The sequence below is a fragment of the Temnothorax nylanderi genome, unplaced genomic scaffold, assembly GCF_030848795.1.
Source record: "Temnothorax nylanderi isolate EJ_2023f unplaced genomic scaffold, tnyl_v1.0 TNYL_tig0041_pilon, whole genome shotgun sequence".
Taxonomy (NCBI): Eukaryota; Metazoa; Arthropoda; class Insecta; order Hymenoptera; family Formicidae; genus Temnothorax; species Temnothorax nylanderi.
In genome coordinates, this window is record NW_027249103.1 from 550,215 (window position 1) to 578,133 (window position 27,919).

The 27,919-nt window shown below is 37.4% G+C and overlaps 1 protein-coding gene across 3 annotated transcripts in view; it reads left to right on the plus strand.

The window, feature by feature from the left end:
* The window catches only part of LOC139771532 (protein turtle homolog B), a 235,199-nt gene that overhangs the window by 180,214 nt on the left and 27,066 nt on the right, over positions 1–27,919 (plus strand). For all 3 annotated transcript variants that reach the window (XM_071704377.1, XM_071704379.1, XM_071704380.1), the window contains exons 3-10: positions 5,695–5,827; positions 12,983–13,191; positions 15,221–15,337; positions 16,122–16,325; positions 16,833–16,984; positions 17,780–17,924; positions 20,162–20,292; positions 22,564–22,723. In XM_071704377.1, the coding sequence (XP_071560478.1) occupies positions 5,695–5,827; positions 12,983–13,191; positions 15,221–15,337; positions 16,122–16,325; positions 16,833–16,984; positions 17,780–17,924; positions 20,162–20,292; positions 22,564–22,723 (1,251 nt within the window). The remainder of the gene's footprint in view (positions 1–5,694; positions 5,828–12,982; positions 13,192–15,220; positions 15,338–16,121; positions 16,326–16,832; positions 16,985–17,779; positions 17,925–20,161; positions 20,293–22,563; positions 22,724–27,919) is intronic.

Consider the following 27,919-nt stretch of genomic DNA (forward strand, 5'->3'; position numbering starts at 1 on the left):
ACGCGAGGAGAAACGTTCCAGACAGAAAAGAAAAGCGAGGGGGAGAAAAGCAAACGTGTTAAGTGGATAATGAAGTGACGAGGTGACCCCCGCGGAGTGCGATGTACGGTGCATCACAGAACACGGACACACCTGGAGTGACGACTGGTGACGACAATGAAAGCCGTCGGTTAATGACATATGGCTGCTGCATCGCCCGAAGAAACTTTCAGAAGGGGGAGAGCTGCGGGTGAAAAGGAGTTGGGGTCGGGTTGGGGAGGCGGAGAGTTAGGCCCGACGAACTTTTTTTTTTCATTTTCCGACACAACCATATGCACGCGCCTGGAAAAGAGAATGTCGGGACAATCGGAGGCTAAAGACAATGAGACTATTTTGCGAGGGATGGAAACGGGGGAACGGGATGGAGACGGAAGGGCGCCCGGTTGTATCAGCAGTTACCCCTTGCCTCTGTTTATCGCGTCGCTACTCGAGTCGCGAGATGCGCCGCGTTGTAATTGGAGTGCATATCGAGTTGTGTAACGGCACGCTCTGCACGCAGGAGGATTCTTTTCAGTTGAGGCGAAGCGGCAAATGAAAACGGCGAAATCCGCAATAAAAGAACAGGAATCGGGAATGCGTCAGCAATAGCTTTGTGTGGACAAAGAACTCATCCGTGGTTTATATATATGTATACAATATATCAATCTACGGCAGATCTCATAATCCTCGCTTTTACTCAGAACGGATTATTAATAGTTATCTATTATCAATCTCGAATTATTTTTAATCTCGGGAAGAGTTGGTTTAAACCGATCACTTCAATTTGGAACATCTTAATTACCACACACTTGTCAAAGTCGGTAGCGCGACATATGTGTAGAGATACATTGAATTTAAAGACGAAAATCTCTGCATTTAACGGAATTTTACACGGAAATCTGGGGCACGCATTATATTTTCGATCAAACATCGCTCGTGGCGATGTAAAACTTGCTTTACCGGGGCATGCAAAACCATCGAGTACACTCGGCATTTACATCGCATCTATCTGCACGCGTACTTGTAACAAACTCTTCACCAAATACATGCTCTTCCGCTCGTCCCTTGCCCACAACAGCTCTAATAACACGCCCTCTATTATTGCGACGACGGAAATAACCGCGGAAAAATATTTTGCCACCGATGGCAAATAATTAACGTTGAGTTTTTCCTTCGGAATTACGTGACCACGATACACTCGCGTTCTTTTTTTTTTTTACTTTCTTTTTTTTGCAAACACGTCGGATCGGCCGGCGGATTTCACTGAAAAGCAGAGATTAAATTCAGCTGGACTTTATAACGGGACTCACGAGCTCGAACGTATGTATGAAGAGAACGGAAGAAAGGCGTCCGGCAAAATTCACTTAGCATCGCGGGAAAGCTAAATGAAAATGGTTGTTTGCGGCGCGGTAAAAGCCTCTGCGCGAAAGTTGCATCATCGCGTCGCGTTCCCCCGTATTCAGAGAATGAAACATTCCTACTCGCCGAGTGTGTAGAAAAGGACCGTGCTCCAATTTGAAACAGGTGTGTCGCGGAAAATTCGCTACGAGGCAGAAGGTTTTGTAATAATTCCCAATATTCCGCGAATTGGCGATTTTTGTAGAAAAAAGATAATTTGTGGCTCTTGTATTCCATGATATTGTATATTTTTATATACATACATAATAATTATATACATTATACATTTTGCATTAATTCTACATCTGTTGATAACATTTGATTGATAATAACATTTTTATTTATATTATTATCATATTAAATTGTGTTCGTGTTGTATTTTAAAAAATTCTTGTTTTTATTATATTTATAGTGGTATTAAATCTAAACATTTGCTAACAATTGCAAATTCCGAGTGTTTTCAAATAAAACTTGATATCTGAACAGTAATCACTACAATAGTAAACATTAGTAATGATAAATATTAGTAAAACACACTGATGTACACTAAATACATTCCTTATATTTATTTTTTAGCTATTTTAATTTTCAACAATATATATTTATGATATTGTTCAAACTTATTTGCTTCTGACAGTTTTTGCCAAACAATTTTATATCAGCAAAATTATTTAATGGAATAATTTCATATATATTAGTTCTAGTTTTCTCAAACATTTTTTTACATAAAAGCATAAGAAATTGTTTGGAAAAGCTATATATATATATATATATATATATATATATATAATACAATGAACGTATACGCGAATCTCTGTATCTTTGAAATAAAAATATATATATTGAAATAAAATATATCTATATATATTTTTTTTTTATTTCAATATATATATTTTTATTTCAAAAATACAGAGATTCGTGTATACGTTCATTGTATATATGTACGTGCTCAGTGATCAATACTTGCAAAGAGGAACAAAGGTAAACAAATAAAAGATGCAATGAGATGCTACGAGTGCATATCAATATCGACATTTTCATTAATGTTCCACAGCGGTTTTATATTCGCGTGTCGCTTTTCTCATTTTAAACCGGAATTAAATCACATTTCATTGGTCGACGAGTCGAAAGGAGATACACAAATATAAGACATAAAGCGAAGAAATGGCCAGACCAAACGGGCGAGCGGAAAAGCGAGAAAAAAGCTGCCAATTATGTATTCAAATGTGAACGCGTCCCGCTATCGGACTCGCAGGAAAAAAGAATAAAAATTCAATTAAAAGAGTATCTCCGGCCCGGCGCGGCGTCGAAAACGTCGCGAGCGCACCGCACCGCACCGCACCGCACCGCAGCCGCAGCCGCAGCCGCAGCATCGATTTTATTAATACAACCGTCCTCAAAACTGATCGGTCAAATTTCATCTTCCGGCTTGATTACAGTTACCATTATCGATACCACGCGGCCACAGCCGTATACTTTTGCGGGATTACATTTAAAATGGAGATCGCGATCCAGCGAGTTTGGCCCGGCGTTTGTAATAAATAGTCCGTCGTTGCCTCGAAATGTCGTCCTGGATATCACATTTAAAAAATCAAGCTTTGATTAACAACAATACAGCAAAAAGACAAAGATAGATAGAGAGTTTGCTTGGCAAGCTGGCTGAATATTTTAAGAACAAACTGGAATAGTTTATTAATTTTCAATTTCGTATGTAGGTTTGTCAAATTTTAATTCCAGTGATGGAGTTTATTTGCTTCTAATTTGTAATTTATATTATACTATATTTTATCACGATTGGACGCACATTAAAATCTAATAATAGAAGGATGTACTTATCGATTTATAGATTTTTTCTTTTATGTTTTGGATATAATAAGGCATAAAGCGTATAGTAAACAATAGTATAGTGATTTGATGTCAGGTTAAAAGAAAAAGGAATGAAAGCGTGACCTGAATGCACCGCATATTAGCCGCCTGATGTGGCGCTCATTTTATACTCATTCCGATATGTGCGTTTAATGCGTTCTCCATGTCCGATAAATAAAGCTCAAAAACAGAAAGGGGTGGTGGCAACATTTAGCGCTGAATACGTAACGAAAACACAGGTATTAAACTTCGCGCACACATGTTCAATTTTGGGAAGAAACTCTGGCCGTGGGTGGCCATAATATATTCGGACACGTGATTATGCTCACCCAACGAGACTCGCGAGCGCCAATTATCGCTGCGATTTCGTTCGCGTCATATCGGCCACCAATTACGGAAGTTCCAAACAGATTCGCGTGCACTCGGCTTTACGGGCGTATGATAAAACGTGTAAATTCGCTGGCCACGCGACGATGATCCGGTAAATTTGTCGTTGACGGCGTAAAACAAGGGACGAAATTAATTGATCGTGCATTAATTATAACCAGATGCCATGGTCACTATTCAAAAGGTATTGAGCGTCCGCTTTACTGAACATCCAGATCATTAAGCATTTTCAGAGCAGAGTTTCAGCGATAATAGTGCTATATGCAAAAGAATAATACGTTTTGAATTTCATTTGTTTAAAATTTAAAACTATACGTAACGCGTATAATACACACATTTTAGGAAATCTAAGAAGATTATTCGATCAAAATGTAAATAAATTAACGTTTTTATTTTGTATTATGCTTATATACATCTTGCGTGAGACAATCGATTACTTTTCTTTAAAATTTATTAGTATTTATATATTGTATATATATAATATATATATAAGATACTAAAGTTTATAACGATAATGCGCTGATAATTGAAACAAAATATCACAATATACTTTACAAATTACTAAAAGCAAATCTGCTGTTACATCGAGCACGCTATATCTGTTTCCTATTTGAATTTAATTATTGATTAAAATTATACATTCAGATCGCGTCTTGAGCCAACTTGGCTGTTAAAATATCATGATTAATTGGTATAATTACATTTGATTAATGATCTTAATTACATTATCTTTCTCAGCCCTCGAGCGCACTCTGCATTTCCGTAGAAATTATTGTCCTATTGTTATTATAATCGACGCTATTATATGGCGGAAGTTATATAATCTTTTGTTCGATGACCACAGCATCGTCAGTGTTACGATTATTAAACGGAAACACGTTGACCATTAAATCTTTATCTTCTGGCACAATCATAGATCTTTAAGATTAAAACATAATCTTAAGCAGAGAATCATAAAGAACTATAATTTTTATTTATTTTTACTTGGATTTGAGGAAAGTTCTCTTGTCGCGTTTCGCCTTTTGTTTAAACTTATGTAAATAATTATATAATATTCGTATCAAATCCCATGCGACTTATTTTTTCATTCTAAGAATTGTTACAAATCTAGCCATAAATATAATTTTTCACTTATTAACGAAATTGCTTGAGATTTTAGAGAAATATAAGGAAATTCCGAAAGCGAACACTTTTTATTTCGGTATATGTTTATAAAGAATTTTACCTGTTGATAAGCAATTTAAAAATGTGTAATATTTCTATAAAATTTAGAAGCTAGAGGAGTTTTTTTATCTAAATTATTTCTTATATATGAAAATATTTTATACAAAAATTATTTAAAGTTTTCAATGCATAATTATGCGACAGCAATCTAAAAATTTATTGTAATTTTTACACGTCATCCACACATCCAAAAAAGTGTTTAAATAACAATTTTAAAAATTTTGTATTTTTGTAACAATCCCAGCGTTTAATAACAATTAAATAACTTTTGCTGAAAATATGTTTCAATGTAACAAATAGGAAAAAGTTTGGGTTTTATCGCGAAACAAAGAATTGTTTAGCCAGGAAGCTTCGAAGGGATGTTTTGTCTTTTTAAATCGTTTATCAGCAAAACAAGGAAATACGTCTCTCATATTTCCACATGCGCTACAGATATATGCCGATTTGGAGTGAAAAGAAATGTTCACTCCCGGGACGCTCCCTTGTGAATCGCGAGCAGAGAGTACAGTCTGGAAAAATATCGGAGACATACCTTTCGAGAATATCCGCGGCTTAGGAGAAAATCGCGCACGAGTGATCTCGTGAACTCGAGGACGCGACGTCGCCGCCGCGCCGTCGTCGTCGTCATCGTCGTCGTCGACGCGGATTAAACCCCGTCGTGCGGGAGTGAAATCACCGGGCGCGAATCGAGCCATTAATACGGGGCAGATTAGTTGCGCTCTGCAGTTCGCGTGTATTCCGACCACGTTTTTCCGGTTATATGATCTTGGCCTGACTCTCGACCCGACTTTGTCATTACAGTGACAATGACAGATGCGGAAGCAGTGGCAGGCGGAATTGCTCAGCTACCATGCGACGTGAAACCACCGCTCTCGGGGGACAAGCTGCACCTAGTTATTTGGTATAAGGAGGAGGCAGATGCACCGATATACAGGTAAATTTCTTCTTCTTCCATTTCTCTACCTTTCCCCCTTTCGCTCTCTCTCTCTTTCTCGCGTAACTTCTTATGTTGATCGCGTGCAATATCGTTCACGCTTTTCGAATACAAAACCGCGAAGCCGCGGTGCGTGCTCATTATTATTACAACAGCGTTTGACGCTGTAAGTTATTTGCAGATTCCGTATTTTGATATCTAACTTCGGGTGAAATTAGCATAAAGGATTTAAGTTTCCCGTTTCTAAATACTTTTGCTGCATCGGTTATTTCAAAAGTCTGATATATCATGCTAGATTGAACCAAATTTTTTACCTACATAAAGAAACAAAGGAAAAATTTCCGTTATTTTGACTGATTTGTAACACAAAATATTTTACCTCGACGTTTGCGCTCACAAAAGTCAATCCCAAATTTTTACTGTAAAGTGTAAATAAAAAGTGTGTCTATAAATTTCGGTCAATTTTTACAGCCCGCATATGTATGTACGTACAATGTGCTTCATATTGTGACTTATTGTTAGGTAACACAATTATTCTCTCGCACATATTTAACATTGCAATGCCGCGCTTATGGTATGTGGAATGATAATGTCACGTATGATATATATATATAAAAGACAAATTATACATAGGAATATGAGATACATTACGACACACGTTGAATAGTAATTGTGAAACACAAAATTGTATTCCTTTTCATTTATCAACGTGTGCAAATAATACGTGCAAACTGTAGTATACGATTTTACACGCGTAATGCTATTCTCTTGACTTATAGCACCAAATTCGCTCATTTGTATAATAAATAATTAGAAATGGAAATAATAAATAGCTTCCTCGAAACTAACTTCCGATTCATAAAATTAGCTATATATCGCTTTCAAATTTGTAAATATGTATATTACGTAAATATGTATAGATCATTTATGAAACGCCTTAAACGTTTTTGTTTGAACCATAAAGTTGTACGACGAAGTAATTTTATAATAAAACGATTTAGCTTGTATAGTGGTCGAAGAATGGCATAAATAATATTTCTACCAAGATAATTGCAACAGTAATTATTTTGAAATGAGATTTATCAATTTCTTGAGACGAGGGATTATGCACGGGATATACTCGAGTCAGCTGAGAAAACGAACTTCTTCCGTTTGTTCCGCGTTGGACTTAATTCGCGCAAATGGAAATGCCTCTCAAACAGAAAGACAGGCATAATTTACATTCCGCGCCGCGAAAGTGACATATCAGAGAACTGCAGGAAAATCGCTCGATGTTCCAGTTAGAGGACCCTTCGACGTTCATTAAATCAAAGTGAATTGCATCTGAGAGATATGTTAATTAGCCGAAAACGTTAATGTGCTCGTCGATCAAACGAACAACGTAAACGATCCTGGCAATATGATCATTGTTAATGGTACCGCTATCAAGTCGTATTTACAGTCAGTCTAATTAGAATTACATATACCACTCGCACGACATACGCGTATTTCATGCATAGAAAATTTTAAACCTCTATTGCTGCGAATAATTATTGCGTTTGATTTTGATTACATTGGTTGCTCCTTCCATTATTATTACATTTATCTAACATGTAAATAACATCTTCCAATTACAGTAATTCGATAGTTTTAAAACATTCGGTATGTATGCAAAATTTATTTTTATGTTTGTATAAAAATATTTCAACCGTATAATATTTTTGTTATTTTTAAAATTTTATATATTGGCTCTCCGCAACGATTTATTATACGAATTTTGCCGTTTCATATGATTTTTAAAAAGTCTCAAAAACCCTCGCTTTAAAATGCGTTTTATAATATTCTTTTAATTACAAAAGCGCACGTTTTATCGCATTTCTAATCCTTTTTAACTTTTTAAATTTTTTTTTGTGATACATTTATTATTGGAAAGCATATAAAATTAATTTATTATAAATTTATTAAATGGAGAAAATAATAGATAAAAACGATAACGATAACGTGATGAAAACGGATATCCTACGGATGTTTAATCCACTTCTACCGTGTTGAACCTCTTTTCTGAGAACTACTGGCGCATTACAAGAGATTGTTTTCATTGAAATGAAAAAACTTTCCCGTTAAGCGTCTTATGTCTGTAATTCGCTGAAGAGTTCTCTCTCGACAGCTCGATATTAGTTTGCCGAGGTATGTCAAAGGAAAAATTAACGTATGCCAACTGTACTCGTAGGATTAATTAATCCGCGACGCCGGCTGCAATTTCGACTACGATTCCGCCAACGGGGAGTTGGTATTTTGAGTGCCGCCGCGTATTCCTTGTAACGAAAGCGCAATTGCCGTAGGAAGCACGATGACTGTGAATCCTCGCGTCAGAATTTTTCGAGTCGGCTTAACCGAGCGATTAACTTAACGCCGAAATTCGTGTGGCAGACGCATTGTGATTAGAGAGAGAGAGAGAGAGAGGGAGGGAGAAAGAGAGAGAGCTCGCATATATTTATAACATGCATATGCGTGTATTACATAATTCTTCCCGCAAGCACAGACTGGGCAAATTGCTTGACGCATGCATATTTTACGATGACTGACACAATTAATTTGTAAATTACACGGCCTGAAACGTAATCAGCCGGCATTGCTAACTTTGCGGGATTGTCGGCTTATTATATTTGCCGGCGGATTTACGCATCGCGTTTGAAGTTTGCGAACCGGATGTGCCCACGCATTTTCGGAGGAAAATTGCGCGCGGCTCGTTGCGTTGCTTTAGTTCAGTTATTAACTAAATGGCGGAGTAATGCATTAAGCATGCTAGATAGCCGAAATTATCCCGTTGTAGCACGCATACAACAACGCTCGATCTTGATAATGTATTCGTTGCTTGGCAACCGATGCGCACAATCGATGCGTCTGCACAAAATCACGCGCACGGAGAATTAATACGCGGCGAAGAAGGGAACGCAATTATTCCGTAATTTGATTAAATCGCTGCGTTTTGCTTGCGCGAAATAATAAATCCGAGAGAGCCGAACGGTAATAAATAAATGAATTTAAGTCTAAGCGTATCAAGCCGCGTCGTTTGAGTCGCAATTTAATATGTACTCTGGGTGGGATTGAAAGAGAGAGAGAGAGAGAGAGAAAGAGAGAGAGAACGGGAAGAGAGTTAATCTCGTTGTTCGAGATCGTACGAGGCGCTTTCTCGATCGCAGGGAAAAAGCCCGGATTAAGGTAACCCACGCATCCTCCGCTCTCTTCCTCCTTCGAGCGGCGCGGCGCCCGCTTGATTCTCTTATTTCGCGAGTTGATATCGCGATTTATGCATAGAAACGAAACGAAGCCAGAAATCCCATATTTCCCTGCGCTCACATGGAGAATCGCAACCAGGAGGATGGCAACCCAACTCTGTGACACACTTACATTAGTGTATGTCTATCATCGTGCCGGAGTGTTCCCCCAAGGGTGGTCCATATAGCGAATTGGCTGCTGCCCCTTATTTCTCCCTCCCTTTCCTCCTTCCTGCTCCACGCTTCCTCTCTCTCCCGCTTCATTGTCTTGTTCTCTCGCGAGCACGTCCCACCCCTCCCGGCGACTCTGATATATGAATTGTAGCGTGGGCTTTTAAAGGCATCCCAGGGTGAAATTATGGATACGATATTTATTTCTTCTGGCGCGCACTACGCGTATCTATACTATCTATCGCGTTATCCCGCCGGCACTTTTGCGCGGTTTTATTAAGTTGAAAGTCTTCCCCGATCCGTGACGAAGTGCTCCGGCGCGCCGCGGCGGCCTTGTTTTTTGATACACCACCTCCCGGATGCTCGCGCCAATTGATTTAGCTTCGTCTGTTTTCTCGGCTTTGAGCTGTCACGACTCGAAGCTCGTCATTAGCGTTACGAACGAAACAAATGTAAGTCGTAACGTATATATGAACCACGTATATGTCACACTGACGAATATCCCAAAATTATTGGCTACCTTTTTCATACATGAATGCCTAAATAGCAAAAATTTGCTCGAGTCTAAATTGACCGAGGAATCCGCAAATGAAAGGAATTCCGGCAATTTTAAGACGCTCTTTAATAGAATGCTCGCGAAAAGTCGCATCTCGTAACGAGATTCTGTTCTCGAAGTGGGTCGACTTCCTCCTTTCTCTTGGCAAGTAATTAAGGGAAGATTACCGATAATAGTTCGGAGGCTAGTCAAAGCGATGCTGCAACGTTGACAAAGGAAATGCAAAAGCGTGACACGTTCTGCACGTGATGCGCATCTCTCATCTGTTTGCAATGTAGTAATCCTTTGTATCTGCATGTCCAACATGCGATTACTCTATTCACTGCTGTTGAAATGTCTACGCGACAGATAAACACGTTTGTAAACGATGTCGAATAATAATTTTGCGATTAATTGCATTTATTAGACTGCAGTTGTAAATTATATTTTGTACGCATAAGTAATTCGCATTTTATGCACACTTAACTATAAACGATCCTTATATGACACGCGATAAATCCAGTGCTCCAAGTGAGTATAATAAAATTACAAACATCTGCGGCTCCTTTTAAATGTTGTATCCTGTTTTTCCACGTCTCTCTTGTATCGCACCGTAATTAGTCTTCGAAGTTCGATAAAGGCAACTTTTTGAAGTAGCAATAATTCCAGAAATAACGTATAATAATCGGAATTGAAATTGACGCGGCTCAAGATGTGTGTCAAATTGAAGATGAAAATGATGATAACAGTACACTTCATTAACGAAAATACTATATATATATTCCTTATATATGTCGTTTCATCGCCTGGCATCCCTTTTGATTAACGTAATTTATCGCTCGTTTGGCAAAAGCCGGAGCAGGGCGCTTCAGAAAATCGAAGACGCAGAAAATCGTTCGGACAAGCGAGAGCGTTCACACGCTCGGCTGACGATGTAACTCGCCTTGGCGAACTGGCGCGAGTCATATAAAAGTACGAACGTCCTCCAAGGACCGGTTTCAGAAAACTACTCTGCACATATATCGTTCTGCGCGGCAAACCTTTCTCCGGCTTCGGAGATGCACCCGCGCACCTGAGCAGGTGCAACGCGAGCGAGCAACGCATTCGTCACACCTCGAATGAAATCAATTCCGACTTTCAGTACAAGCTTGAGATTTGTAACTGTTTTCCTTACGCCGATTTTTCTTTTCAAGATGAAAAATATGTGTAGAAGCATTGATATAAATATTGTTTTATTTTAACTCAAGGAAACGCAATTATAGGATTTCTTGAAATTTTAATAAAAATATATATCCAAAGAGAAATAGCTTTGTATAATAGTCTTTCCTATAAATACACAATTTATCACATTAAACACGATAAATAAAAAAAAGTATCATTAATATAAAAGGTAATATTAATGTAATACAAAAAATATTTTCTATTACAACATTATAATATGTAAAAGATATTTTATTTCATGAGAATGTTCATGAATGTTCTGCCACTTGACTTGTAAATAGGTCCAGTGTGTTTGGTTTGGTCGAGAACTAATTAGATATTGTACGAAACTCTCATGCACGTTCACAAAGTGAACGTCGACTGTTCAAAATCTCAACGAAAATATGACCGCCGATATGCAGACAATGTCGACCACAGTACGCTTAAAAGTTTCATGATAACAGAATGCCATGGCATATAACTGACACTATGGTATAATAACGCTGACAGAATCGCAGAACTGCTGTGAGATGTACCCGAGACTATAATACTGCGCATTATAAGCATATACGTTCGAGGAGATAAGGAAATTATAGCGGTTAATTATTACCTCGAGTACATATCGCGTTCGCTTTAGATCTCCTTGCGGTGCGAATCTAATTCAAGAGAAATGAAGGAATAAATTAACAACAATTATCTTAGTTGTTTTAATATACAGTATTTTTGGAACATTGAATCCGATTTTGACTATAGATGATATAACGAGCTTTTTTTAGAAAAAATTTGATATAAAAAAATTGTCACGCGTCGTGATATTTTAATAGTTGACAAATAACTATGTTGGCACAATTATATCTCGAATTAAAATTCTTAAAAGTAAGAACTGTTTAATTTCAAGTAGACATTATAGATTTTGTTATTCAATTCAAGCTCTGAAAACTTAATTCACAACTTCTGTCCATTTCTATCAATGAAGATTAACTTTAATCTCGATTTAACTTACTTTTCATCTTTTTCTAGTTTTAAGAATTAGAAGAAGACAAAAAGTAAGTTAAACCGAGATTATAGTTAATCTGTATTAATAAAAAAAAAAGACATTAATAGTATAATTTAAAATTTATTGAAAATTCTTAATGATATTTTAATGAAAAAAAAATTCAAGAGTCTTTAATTAAAATCAAGATTCGGGATATCTCTTATATGTGCAATGTTCGACAATAATAATTTCGTTATTCGAAGAAAAATTACCTTTTTAAATGTTAAATATGCCGGGCCCAAGCCTCATCGAAAATTTCGCTCAAGCACAATAATGAGTTCTGAAAAGTTACCGAGGAATTTCATTATGGCCCCGATCCGTCGCAAATTTCTTTGGAAAATTTCTTTGTAGCAACGACGCCGCATAAATTCAGTTAGCTTCGTTTCTGTTCGCCTCTTGCCGATAGAAATTCTGCGAGGGCAGCGCGCTAGCGTAAAAGGGCCGATATTAGAGGGCAAAGTGTGCTACGAGAATCCTGCGTGACTCTGTACTTTTCTTTGGTAACTGCGCCACGTCGGAGCATTTTTCTCGATTGACCGTCTCGTGAGAGTTTAATAGGGGCAATATAAAAGTTTCTCTCTATACGTCCGCCTGTCTGAGAAACACGATGACGCGCATTAGTGAGTATTGAAGGAAAAAGAAGGGAAAATAAGAGGCGCGGGAGCTTTTCTTATTTACGGCTTTTTATAAACAAACTCTTCTCCGATCGTTCTTTAACGCGAAATCATAAATATAATATATTGTACCTGAGTTAATCACTCATAATTCTGCACTTTATCATGTATTATCTTGTCACGATAATGCCAACTATTTCAGTAAAATCTGATCGTCTGTTAATATCTATGATATTTTTAAATATTAAAACAAATTAAATACTGTTGGCTTTAAGTGACTCGCAAAGTATGTTTCGAAATAAGCTCGTCATCTAATAAAATAAAATTTAATTTTTGTTGCAGCTTCGACACGAGAGGGAGGGACAGCCCGGATCAAGGCAATCACTGGCAGGATCACAGCCTAGAAGGACGCGCGTTCTTTAAGCACTCCGAAAGCCCCGCGAAACTCATTCTGGAGAAGGTCCGGGAGAGCGACGCAGCTGTTTACAGATGCAGAGTCGACTTCAAGCAGTCGCCGACGCGCAACAGCAAAGTCAATCTAACGGTCATCAGTGAGTTCCTAAACGATATTCCGCATTGAACCTGATATTCCACTTGAATATAAGATGCGCTCGACGATAAAGGGAAGCGAGGCACGTTCCTTTGTAACTTTCTCGGGACCGCGGCGTGTGTTCCTTTGAATACGTACTGCTTCTATATACTGTATCCAATTAAATCTATCTGATAAATCTGGTAACGAGCAATCTAAATGAGCAATCTAAAAACATTTAGAAAATCATTTGTATCGAAAACCTTTCGATATGAAAAGCTCATTCTTTATTTTTCTCGTAAATAATAGCGCGCTTATTCTGGTTTAAATCACACAACGACGACAAAACAAATCACCATTTTCAAATTGCTTGATAAATCAAAAATTGATAATTGCAACAAAAAAACGAATTGCACGAAATCTCTGCGACAGATAGATAATTATTGCGATAATCATTGAAAAGTTTTGATAATTGAATTCCGAAGGATGGGATCATACGACACGCCCCGAGATTATTACGTTAATCAGTTTGATATTTACGTCATGCCGTATCTAATGTAATCGACACCGTTATCGTCCAATAGTCGATATCGGTATCCGACCACTTCGCGGGCGCGTACGCTACGCTCTCAAAACAGTGCACCGGCGCATTTAACTTTTTCTTTTGCAACGCGTTGGAGTAACGTTTCCCTTAATGGAAGAACGGTTACGTGACCGTGGCCGATAATACCGAGCGGATAGACACCGACTCCCTCCGCCAGCGGTGTATAAAAATTTATTTTTTATCTTGGGTAATAACATTCCCTTAATAGTAAAGGCGGTACGTGACGCCGCAGACTGATACATCATCGTGCAAATTGATTCACCTCGCACTTCGCGCCGGCACTCGCACGCCGACGCGAATATTAACGTTATTAGTGGCATCGCGAATTTTTTCCCGCATGACATTACACTGAAAAAAAAATACTTAGATCCCCAAGAAAATATTTTTTCACATAGTACCAATGGCTTATTTACTTAATATAATCACATATTTATTTAGAATTAGATATTTTTACTTAATTTAAGTAAATTATTATTTTTACTTAATTTAAGTAAAGATATCTAATTCTAAATAAATATGTGATTATATTAAGTAAATAAGCCATTGGTACTATGTGAAAAAATATTTTCTTGGATCTAAGTATTTTTCTTTTTTCAGTGTAGTGTTGATTATAATATATACTTGCGAGAGCCTAACTTGAATTCGGAAAAGATAAATATGTCGTATGAAAAAATTCCAATTTCATTACACAAACAATTCGTTTCTTAAGTCAATCTTTAAAAAAGTAAGTAACATCTATGACGTTTGCATGTCTGTTTTATTATTCGAATTTTTTCTTCTTCTTTTACGCCAAAATTATTTTATAAAGAAGGAATAAGCGTGTTTAAAGCACAGTTTTATTTAAATTCTTTTCTGTGGAATAAATGGCGCTATTACGAAGATGAGATCAGAATAAAATTGATAACAATAATTACCGCCATTCTCTCGACTTCATTAACACTTTGCGTGCTACCGAGGTATCTGTACGCCGTCCGCATACTTGCAGTTTTTGCGGCTGACGTACATTTAGAATTTTTCACGTTTTGTATTGTATTTAATTCCGTCAGATTAAAATTGCCATTTTGAATTCAGAGATTTTCGTTTTAAATTCAAATTTAGCGGTTCAAAAATATTCCATGGAGCAGTTTGCGTGTCAGTTTAATGACATCTTTGCTGAAAACATTTTTACATAAAGTGCATACTTTTTCTAACATTTTTTTAGCGTTAAATTTTACTTTTCTAAAGATTTTTTACTCTGATCCTTGCGGATCTTTTTGTTTGCGTTGAATGGGGATTTATTGACATCGCCGTAGTAGCGTTTTATCTTCTTAGGTGACGTTATAAAATTGATACATCGTCGCGTAAATTGATTCGTCCCCAAGCTCCTTTATTCTGATAGACACCGTTCTGATAGACACTCCGAATAAGAGGAAAGATGAAGAGCTTCTTATTGTGAAAATTGTTACAGTACCGCCGGAGCAGCTTAGCATATTGGACGAAGATGGAAGGTCTCATATTCCTCATTACATCCTTGGCCCGTACAGCGAAGGAGCGTCTCTCAATATCACATGTGTCGCCGCCGGTGGTAAGTGCATGACGCGTCGATGCACTTTCGGTGCATTTCGCCTTCTATAACGCTCAGGCGCCATGTAGTTGCCTCGACTTGCAGTACTTGAGTTACGCAAAATAAATGCGGCTCGATTTCTTTGACACTTCCAGGCGAATGTATTACACGTGGCCCCGCGTTTTGAATTTCGAGCAATAGAGGTAACGTCTTCTCGTAGATAAAACAAAGTATAAATATCGAATATTGGAAAAATATAAAACTAAAAGGCATTGTCTCTTGCCTTGATGTAGAAAATGTTGTAGAAACTTTGGTGAATATCTTTTAGTCAGTTGGTCACACCGCATATCAATAGAATTTTGTGGCTGCTTCAAAATAATTTATTAATCTCTCTCAGTAATAAACTAATTTTTTTTTATTTTAATAGTATTTTATGCGACAGTAATAGATGTATGTGACGCACAATATGTACTTATATTTCTTTCTCAAATTTGAAATAATTTCTTATCAAAATGAATGGCGATCAAAGTCTTCCGACAATAATATAAAAAAACATATGTTTAAAAGATAATTACTTCAAAAAGATTAATATGCAACCACGTTGTTAGCACATTATTTTGGAATTTAAATTACGTTCTCTCAGAAACTTCAGTGACTTCAGCGTGACTATAAAGATTTTAATTTTCATATTTCTGCCTATATAACGGTGCGTTAAGTCGAGATGCGATTACACGCTGAGCGGATGCCATTAGCGCGACGTAGCACCGACGTGTATTCACCACTCTGGACCCTTATGTTTCTTCAGGGCGACCGCAACCACGAGTGACATGGTGGCAGGGAACTGCTCTACTGGACAATAGCTACGAGACCGTGGATGCTAAAAGGGTCCGGAACGTGCTGCAATTGGAAAAGTTAGGCCGCGAACATTTGCGTGCGTTTCTGACCTGCCAAGCCACGAACAACAACATGGTGACGCCGATATCAAGTTCGGTGTCACTTGATATGAACTGTGAGTATCGACAAAAAGAGATCTTGCGGTTGCGATATAAAAAGCAAGTGAAAAGAAGTAACAATTTCATTTCATAAATTTCGTTCCGTTTTACGTGGAAAAGTATGTAAACAGCACAATACATATATTAATATTTATTGCTGTTAATAATTGACGGCTAAATTGCAAATCATGATAATATAATAACATCATTAATATGTTATTATTATTTATCATATAATAAATATTATTGCAAATACAGTATTAGAAAAGGAAAGAAGGGACGCATATGATCAATTGCATTACAAAATGCCTATATACACCTTCCAAAAATGCGTCTTCATAATTATTAATTTTCTTTAATTATTATATTAAATCGGTGCTTAAAAATCGTCGCGTATCGATTGTTACAATTTACCGGGGAAGCGTCGGTGGATTTAGTCTTTACTGGAGAAATTTCTATTAGCTTCACGACCCGCGCGCGGATCGATGGGTGCTTAAATCCGAGTGTGACACACTCTTTTACAGTGAAACCGCTCTGGGTCCAGATTCAAGGAGAGAACCGTCCACTTAGCGCCGGCAAGACCTACGAGATAGGTTGCGAGGTTGTCGGAGCCAGACCGAGCCCGACGATCACATGGTCCAAAGGGAACATGATACTGCGAAATGCACGGGAGACGGTACGATTTAAAATAGATTGTCGGCGATTTAATGCACTCTCGTAAATCACACGTGACACACTTGTCCCCGAGAACTCTCCAAGTGTGTCTGCAATTATTTTTTAATTTATTTTCTTATTTTTCGAAAATTGACTGAATTGCGTAAACTGCACGCGAGAAGCTGTTTCGAGGCAACAAACGAATTTTTCACAGACATATCGCACTTTTGCGATAGATTGTTAATTATGTATAAACTGCATAAGCTCAATTATTTACTAATATTACCAAATAAAATGCAAAGCTGTAAAAAATAAAAAAAATTTCTGTTATTATTATCTAAAATATTAATAAATTAGAAGAATTTTGTTACACAATTTATTTTTCAGTTTTATTATTAATGTATTTTGTATTGTTATTCTCTGTAATACTGTTAGGAGAACAAATTTGTTACACAATTAATTTTCAATTTTGTATTTAATGTAAGTATCATCTACTGTCAGGAGAATAAATTTGTTACATAATTAATTTTTCAATTCTGTCATTAGTGTGTTTGTTTTATGTGCTTATATTAGTACTTTCTAAAATAAACGCAACAATCGCGCAATTTATATTTTATCCAATATGATGATTGTAAACTCTTAGAGATGCGAATATTGGGCACTGTAATTGACTAGTAGTAGGTCCAATATTGGCGTAATTATTGTGATCTAGTGGCTCTAATCCGATCACGACGGCGATTCGGAATGTGTATGCATACCGCGATTATTAAATTATTCGGTAAACTGTTTTAAATTCATGAAATCTCGTTGCCGGCAGACGAGTCCCGACGGCAACGTAACAACCAGCATCCTCACATTCGTGCCGAGTATCGAAGACGCCGGAAAGTTCCTCATCTGTCGCGCCAGCGTACCAGATATTCCGGATTCGGAGATGGAGGAAGGATGGAAGCTCAATATATACCGTGAGTGTTTTCACAAAAACGCACTGGGGTGTTCTCGCAATTTCACATCTCGCGTATGCGATCGCACAATAGAAACTTCCATCAATGTAATATTTTTACAAGCACATTGCGCATGCATGTCATCGTACGTATGCTCTATAAAGTCAACATTAAAATTTCAATCGAGAATTTACTTCTCTAAGCTATTCTTTGTACTTCGCATCCCGCCGCTATATTGGCGGATTGTTTGCGTAAAACGCAACAACATTTACCGTTGGGATCAAATTCATCGCAGCGGTTACGTTATTTTATTTTAAAAATTACACTGAAACCTGGATAGCAATAGATTCCTTGGCTGAACTGATTTTTCTGCCATGAAAAATTATTAAAATATTTTAATATTCAAAAGAAACTTGTAATTTAAGATTCAAGAGTATCAATCAGTAATTTTGCTTTAATTTGGTATTAGCTTTGATTTAAGATTTAAATGCCAAGGATCCGAATTTGACGAAAGAATTTGTCATTAATATTAACACGATAATAGATGAAGCATACTATTATATTACTTTATTTTAATAAAAGAATAAACTTGCAGTACAGATTTAAAAATAAGTTGCACAAGTATTTACATTCTAAGAAAGTGATTACTCAATGATTTTGATCGAGGGGAGATTACACAACAAAATTGAAACATACAAATTATTTCCTTAAATGTTAAGTGATCTAATATAATTTTTTTTACATTTAGTATGAGAAAGAAAGAGAAGAGAGAGAGAATGGGTATGCGCTGCGGAGCGCTAATAATCCCTTGCAACAGTCAAAGCATCTTCAATAAATAAATAAAAATAAAATATTTTCGATCAATATCACTGCTAATTTCGCAATTGACGAAAATTTCTTTTCGCGTTAGATGTTCTGAATTTCTTCGGTTCAACGCCGGTTGTCGACAACCAGAAACGTTTACAAATACGACGGTTTCCTGTGTTGGATACATTCTTTCAAATTTATCTGCGCGCGGGGGATATCGGCATGGGGCCCAACGGTCATGTCGTCGGGCGAATGTCGATGCCGTCCACGCCGTAGTCCAAATTGCACCCCCGGTGCAACTTTCCAACGCCATTAATACGCAAAGTTGCAGGACGAATCGCCGCGAAGCGTCGCAGTCCGACGCTGCAGCCGGCCAGGATTAACGCCGTGATTTCACTGTCCAATATAAAAGTTTTCCTCTAACCGGTCCGCGAGAGAGAGAACGAGATACGCGAGAGCGCGCGGGATAAGCGAGAGGGAGAGGAGTTTCGCGTGGAAATTAATGGCACATGCCGATCCGCCGCGCTGAAGATTCAGTCCGATTACGCGCCGCATTTCCACCACTTCGACTACCTTGGCAGCCCCATTTCCTCGTCTTTCCACGGTTTTTTCCATTAGTCGCGTCCGCCCGTAATTCCGCGGAGCGGACGGCGCTGGGAAACGGCGAGAAAATTTACTCTTACTGCGTTTATTGTGAGCGCGAATCGGCGAATCGGTATTATCGGATTCGCGGGCGGCGTTGCCGCGAAAGGAATCATAAGTAACGACTCGATACGGCGATCTTTTTTTTATTCCCCGCGAAGATAATACCGCGGAACGGATACCGGACGACGCGACGGTCTCTCAATGGGAAAATGCGCGCCAGCACTCGATGCGGTTGACCATTTATTTACGAGACTAGGTATCGAAAACTATACATCCGCGCCGCGAATGGTACTATTAACGAAATTTCTGTCTCGAATATTTCGACAAGAAATGATTATTAATCGACCAACCAGTCTTTCAATGATTTTTTATAACTTCCTATTACTTCGACAAGAAATGATTATTAATCGACCAACCAGTCTTTCAATGATTTTTTATAACTTTCTATTACTCAAATCACACGTGCGAAAAAATATTTAACTCTGAATAAGAGGCCAAGACTGGAAAGAAAAGTAAACCGAAATCGAGTTCTGGAAACTCGGTATAATTTACAAGTAAGCTAAGTCAAATAGATGATATTTGTCGATCGGTGAGTTGACGTTAGTATATCAAAATGCGCTAAAAGAAAAGTTTCAATTTCCCTTTCTTATCCAAACGTCTACGTTTTCGCGTTTTTTCTTCTTCTTTCTGTTTAGATCGATATCTAAGCAGTAAGCACTAATAACGCCAATTACTGTAATTAAAGCGGCGTCTCTCATATTGGCACATTTCGCGCGCTTCAGCTTTGATGTCGATTCTGTTTTCAGACGAGCCTGTGGTTACCCTCGAGCTTGGCAGCAATTTGAATTCGAGCGCTATTCGGGAGGGTATCGACGTTTACTTCGAGTGCAACATCAAGTCCAATCCCTGGGTTTACAAGGTTTCCTGGCGCCATAACGTGAGTCCGCACACACAGCTCGCGCACCGCATGGGGCGCAGATAACGAATCCAGTTCAGAAATCGATAATATAAGCCGACGAAGCTTAATCGCGTCGAGATAAGGGAACGACGGCGCGCACCTGCGTCACACCAACTTCCGTCCGAAAACTCGCGCGTTTGATCTGGGATTCGTATCGCCGAGACACTGCGCAGGACGCATATAAAGCGGACCCCTCGCACAGTAATTAATCTTCGGAGAGCGGCCAGGCTTTAGAAATTTTCTCACAACCGGACCCTTCTCACAACCACTTTGCATTTTAAGGAAAGTCGCGTAATTGTCCTTGTCTCAAATTAGACCCTCCCCCTCCGCGTGATCGAGATAACGTATATATAACTATTAACGGTTTAATACGTAATATAACTTTTAATACTTTAATACGCATGCGAATTGATTGTCAATAATCTTTGTTTCTGATTAATGAATGCTGAAATCCGAGTTTTGACAATTTTAAGAGAACATTATCGAGCAAATCAGGTGTGACCAAATGCGCCTTATTTACAAAACATTTTATGTGTCGTATTATAAACTTTCAAAATAATTTAGCTGTAATATCTAATGCGTAAAATTTTTTTAGAATCATTTTATTAATATTTTTATGTTCTATTTGAACTAGAAGATAATATTAGAGATGTTGTAGTGTCGGTTTTTTTTTTTTAATTAATTACCAAACAAGTACTGCGCGTGTAAAAACTCTGATTTCCCTTTACTAATATCGGAATAATCCGCGTGTTTGATACGAGATTCCCAACATGAATCGCGCGACACGAATATTGAAATGTCCACACGAGTGGTAATTCATCGGCATCACGTCGCTTTATCCGAATTTATTCTAAACGTACGCTCGAGTACGCAATGTTTTTCTTCTCGCTGTTAGAATGATTCGCGTGATTGATATGAGACGGAAATAACAGCGTAGATCGAACTGCAGATATATAAATCGGAGCATTTTATCAGTGATTAATAAGAATGCCATTTGTCAATGCCCGAATGTGTTTTAATCCGTTCAATCGTTAACGCTTTGTCTTTATCCATGATAAAGTCATAGAGACACGATTGATTTGGAACTGATGGCACAGCATGAATCACAGGTATAAATCAAGATATATCCTGTCGCAATTAAACGGCCGGAGAGCAATTGCATTCAATCATCCTAAATTTATTTTTAATCCTACGACACAAAACGTAACTTTTACTGCCGTCGAAATACATATTCACGGCATTTAATAGTCATTAAATTAAAAAATGGAAGAATTTTTTTCAAATAAATTCTTTAATCTCTTTTTTTAAGCGAATTTATTTAAACGTTTTTTTTTTTTTTTGCAAGATCTCTTAATTGTTAACAATACATATCTTAATAAGACGAAAAAAGAGAGTTCTGTTAAACTAAAAAGTCTACTTAACATAAATAAATAATAGATAATAACATTGCATGCAGTGACGGATAATAATACTAGATACATTTATTTATTAATAACTTATATTTAGAAGTTATTGATTGACACCACTTGCCAAGAAAAAAGTTTGCTAAGAGACAAGTCTAAAAAATACTTGTTACAAGTTTTGACTTATCACTGATAAATGTATCTTCAAAATAAGTCAAAGGGATAATATTTGAAATCTATATGTTGTAACATTAAAGTGTTATTGCAACGCTCTTCGAACTTTGATATCCGTCGAGCCAATTTCGGTGGCTCTTATCGAACGAATGTCGTATACGCGGAAACACCGCAAAACGCAAATCCCAATCAATTCCCTCGATTCAAAGACTCGAAATTTGTTTCGTGAAAACTCAAAGCCGCTTTCGCAGTCTCGAAAGTCGCACATGCAACACGAGGGGACGCGAGAGATCGAAAAACTGTCAGCGTTCCTCGTCGCGAATTTCTCATGCGGGATTTATTATAGCTTAGCCTGTGCGAAAAAAAAGGACAAAAAGTTCACCCGTATTTTTTGCAGCGTTAATATCGCGCGTAGCAAGTGTACTTAGCCATCCATAGTACTTATTGTTGGAATTATTTATTATTTTACATTGTGTAGCCAACTGTTTCATAAATTTTTTGTCAGACAAGGAAGATTATTCTGATCTGTTTTTTTTCCCGCTTTCGAGAATGCATCTTTCGATTTGCTAAATATCTCTTGCAAGATTAAGTAGTCTATTACTTGCATTCTGAGCCGCGTTTGTTCACGGTATCTGTAAACACAACGTGATCTCGTTTGATTTCGCATTCGCAGGGCAATCCGCTGTATCACAACACGGCGACCGGAACGATAATAAGTAATCAGAGCCTGGTGCTGCAAAGTGTCACTCGCAGTAGAGCTGGGATTTACACGTGCATCGGCAATAATCAAGAGGGCGACGGCGAGAGCAATCCACTGAACTTGGACATAAAGTGTGAGTAACTGTTACACATACGCACACATATCTCCTGAATTTCCCGTCATTCGCTATAATCTACATTGACGCTGTAATTAAATTAAACTATTCTCGCATTATTATTCATGACAATCCACCGCCAGTGCTCATATTTAGATTTCTAAAATTCATAATTGTTTAAATCGACGATTACTTTTGTTTAAAATATATAATAATTATATAAAATTTTTTTTTTAGTCATATTTTGCAAACGTTTTGGAATGTATGTTGAAATTTTATAATTTAAATTTAAATATTATATAAATTCGCAAAAGACGGATTTCTATAATTATTTAAACCAGAATGAGTTTCTAAATTCATATTTAGAGAAGGAATGATTCTTTGATCTTTTTAAATCTCCAGCATAGAGATTTCAGAGTTTATAGACGAAATTTCCTCAGCGTCCCCTATATCTATCGACTGGGAAACGACGATTTTAACCGAAATAGGAATGGCAGAACGCGTCACGTTGTTCTCCGAGTCTAGAGTCTCTCCGGACCAGACGTTAGAGTTAATTTCTGTGTCACTGCATTCACCGCACTCTGGCACGTAACTGATACTGACACACCGGTATGCGCGGATCGACGTTAAATCAGCTTAGGGGCGCGCTTTGTTTACGAGGGGACATAAATCCGGCGCGTAGGAGGAAATGTCCGCGCATTCGGTGTGCGGGCGAGGCGAGATCTCAGTTTCATATCGACGTTTAATATCTCGGTATCGCGCACTATAAAAGAAAACAAGGTTTCATAAAGGTTCCGGAGGCAGAGAGCCGGACGACCGTAAGGCAATTTCGCATGCACGCGTTAACTTAAACACCATAAGTAAGTTTCGACAGCTTTTTCAACGCGTTATAAAATGGATTACAGACCCGATATTAGTTTCAAAGATTATGAGTTATAAAACTCGAGATGCTATACGGATATAATAGTAAAATTTGTTGCGTAATTAGTTGATACAGATTTTACAAGAAACGAATAAACGCAGATCAGGCAAAAAATAATAGTTTGATCATGTCGCAAATTGAAGACTTCCTATCTTTCTCATTTATCTTATTTAAAAGTTGTAGCTGATGTTATCGACGTAAAAAGTGATTTTTATAAATCCTGAATTCATCAATCATTCACGTATTACGCGATATATTTCATTCGATAATGAAATAACACGAGATTCTTGCTAGATTTTAACGAGAAATATTGCCGCCTTCGCTGCACAATTCGGTAGAAATTTATTACGGTGATATATATACGCGTTGGTCTGTTTTTGCATTTTCTAAGTAAAATGCCTTTCGCCCTGTAGAGTTCAGCGAGCACTAAATCACTCCAAATGCTTTACATACGTAGGAACATATGCACGTACGCGCATAACCCGAGTAGCCCTGCCTTAAGTATGTGTGTAACTTACGACTGACTGACATACGCCACCATTTATATAGCAGGTGCGCTCATCAGTATTTAGTGGCTTTAACGCACATAAATTACCCACAGTTAATCCGTGCGCGGATTAATAGTTGATCAGTACTCCATCCTCCTCTCCCTCTTAATTATAATGTATGTACAGGTCGTTTATAGAGTCTATACTAATAGAATTATTTAATAAATAATTAAACAAGACAATTTTAATAAAATTTAATAAATTAATAAAATTCTTGATACATGAATTTAATGAAACTGTGGCAAGGAAAAGAAATTTAAGAAATTAAAAGAAAGAAAAAAGATTACACTGATGAAAGAAATGATATGTCAAGAAGCATCTAAACACTCGTAATAGTAAGGGCGATAAAAATTTGTTTTTAAATTTATTTGGAAATTACATTTGTATTATTAACTTTATAGAATTTTGAATCTGAGAGAAATATGTATATGAAAGAATTCTATCGGATTGCGAACCGATTTGAATTATAATGAAAAGTTAAAGCATTAATGGAATTTTTAATCGTTTCATCGCTTTATGAATGCAGTATCAACGAAATCCGCCTTTATTATTTAACTGACGTTGCAGGATGTCTCCGACTAAAGCTTCAACTGAAATTGTCATGCCGTTATGCTAATTTTTCCTATTCTTTTCTGTTGAAACAGCATTATATTAAAATAGACTTCATTTTTTTCCAAGAGTAGGTATATGTCAGTAAAGATGTCACGCATCTCTCTCTCTCATCAAAACGTATTTCACAAAAATTTCACTCTGGATGCATGTGTGCGCATTTTTGTGCTGGGGCAACTCCGGTGAAAACTACGCAAAATTTTCGCGTAATTATACTCATGATTATATTGGTTTTAATAACCCTTTTGGCAGGGTAAACGGACGAGTCTCGTGAACGTCGAATGTTCCCGTATAATCCGTATTTTCTTTGTTCCCCCGGGCTGCAGCCTCGCTATTTTACAGCTAACTAAGCGGCTTAAGATCTCGGATACGGCAGAGCCCGGAGGAGGAGCTTCTTGCCGCGCGCATAATTATACGTGCTGAAACTGAATTAAAATCTTAAGCTACGTTACTCGTTCGCACACACGAATTCGCAGATTTTCTCGGACAACCTATATTTCCACCTATAAAGACTTCAATTATTTTGAACCAAAATTATATGCATATTTGCGAAAGGTATTGTATTCTTCCTGAATATATATAATACGTTTTATATATAATTTTAGAATATTCTCTGTTATATATATCTTTGAAGAAAATGATAATTTGAAAAGAATGGAATATTTGATTTGGAGAAAAATTAGTTTGGTTAATTTTTAAAAATTTCATTATATGAATCCAAATCGGTCAAGTGGGTCAGAAATATTATTATAAAATAACATTATTGTAGCAGACGAATTTGTCGATCCTAATTACTCAAAGTAATGTACATTAAGGAAAAAATGTAACGATTGTAAATCGTTAGATAACAGTAAAGTTGGATAATGCGAAATATTGGCGAGAAGTGCTTTAAAAGTATTCCAACTGCGTTTTCTGGACACGATGCTTAAAAATTCATCAACCTGCAATGCGTCTTTCTAACGCGATCACGTGTAAGCTTCTCTCGACGTACGTTGCCTTAGACGAATCGATACTAACTTTCCAAGCGAAGATTGTCGTCGACTGAATCTTTGCTCGATTTTTATGTAATTGCGTTCTGTGCGAACGGAATTCGAGCTTCCGTCAGTATCGTGCAAATTATAAGGCAAGCATTGCCGTAACAACCCGTAATTAATGGCATGGAGCCTAAAAATTCTTTGCCGTTCTGCTACTCGTTGAAGTTAACGCCGCACTTAATCGGAGGGTTTTAAACTGGAACGCAGAGCGATTAAAAGCGATAACAGTAATTAGCCAGGAGCGACTGGTCGACAACTGGCTTACATATGTAAACTTAATATTACTCTACATTAAGATTTAAAAAGAAAAGAATATTATATGTGCACGTTGCGCAGCATTGCGCTGCAGTGAGACACGATATGCAGCATTAATAAAATTTCACGTGACGCGAGAATAATACGACAAAAAAAAACGCGCCGCTCTTGTCCTCCCAAACTTGAAGGAAACTTAAATATTCAAAAGACACGAGGACCGTGGTACTTTATTCAATAATAGATGACACAACGTCGTGTTTCAGTCGGAGAGACATATTGACCCATATCAGATAACTTATCTCTGATAATAAAAGTATACGAATTATTGTTTTATATTACTGTCAAAAGTGTGTATTAATGCCGTATGAATAAGATACACCGAGAAAATGGAGTTCGCGTTACGAGTACAAAGTCACCTTGTGACTCTTGCTCTTTTTAAGCTCTTTTAACTCCGGTGCCGGAGTATCTGCAGAAAAAAAGCGGAGTGCCGTAATACTTTATATTGGATCATCAAAATACTCTTTATATTGGATTATCATAATACTTCTTACGAGACGGGCGTGTGCAAAGTTCCTTCAAGCGATCTCATTTTCTCTCGACGTACAATGCGGTTTCGCAAAACGAACATGACATGAACACACGGCCTTTCAACCGATATAGCCGCGCGCAAAATAATCCAGGTCGCTGAAATAGAAATTGCGCGATTAATACTTAATTACACGTCGCGGCAATTTCGTGGCGCTTCTATAACCGCCGCACTTTTGTCACGTGAACTCTATGCGAGACCTTAATGCGAATAAAATATTAAACCCTTTTATTTAGCGCGAATATAAATCGAACGATAAGAAGGTAGTAGCGGCGAGATTTCGTCTTTATTAGGCGATTTTTCTCTTGACTTGCTGGAATTGCTTTCTCAGAATCTCTTTATCATAGTTGATTCATTATTCTGACATGATATACAAAAGATGTCAAAAATTATAATACGGGCAAGAAAGAAATGGCGCGCCTTTTGCAAAAGGATTAAGACAGGACCAAAATGAATTTTAAATTCTTCGAAGGGTTATTTTCGAGAGAAACAAAATCTCTATTATGTTTCGTAATCTACACCGTTAAATTTTTAGTGTCATATTATACTCAATTTGAGTCATTTTTAACCATTCCTATAAGTCGCCACTCCTACTTAATGTGTCGTTAATTTAATTAAAACAATGGAGTTAAAATAATACTATTTTGTGTCAAAATAATAAATTTTAACATACAGTTAAAATGGTTCAATTTTATCCTTTAACATTTAACGGTGTATCATTCTCAGTATATTTTGTAAAATTATCTTCTAAAATTTTTATGACAAATCCTTCGTCCAATACAGGCCTGTATTAGCGTACATCAAATGTGATTATGTGTTTCGATCGAATTTATAAATATAAGTAAGTAAGCCGAGATTAAAATGTTCGTGTAGTGTGCTATACGCGGCGAATTACGTATAACTTACGCTATAACCGACGACTATCGTGATACGGTAAAAGTATTGGCGCTTTACATCGCGTATGGCAACAAAATCGTGCCGATTTATAACTGGCTCGATCCAACACGACCGCGTCTCTATCCCCCGCGCGACGGAAGTAGATACGTACGTCATCGGTCAGCCAGCGTGTTATCGGCACAATACGTGCGCTCTCGCGGAATTCGTTTCGCTAACTTTAGATTCCGCTCGCTGTAATTTAATTACACGACGGCGCAAACTAGAATGCCGCCGCCGCCGCCGCCGCCGCCACCGCCGTCGTTGCCGCCGCCGTCGCTGCCCCGGATGAAATATGTCAATGAATTTATCGTAGCCGCCGGGGCC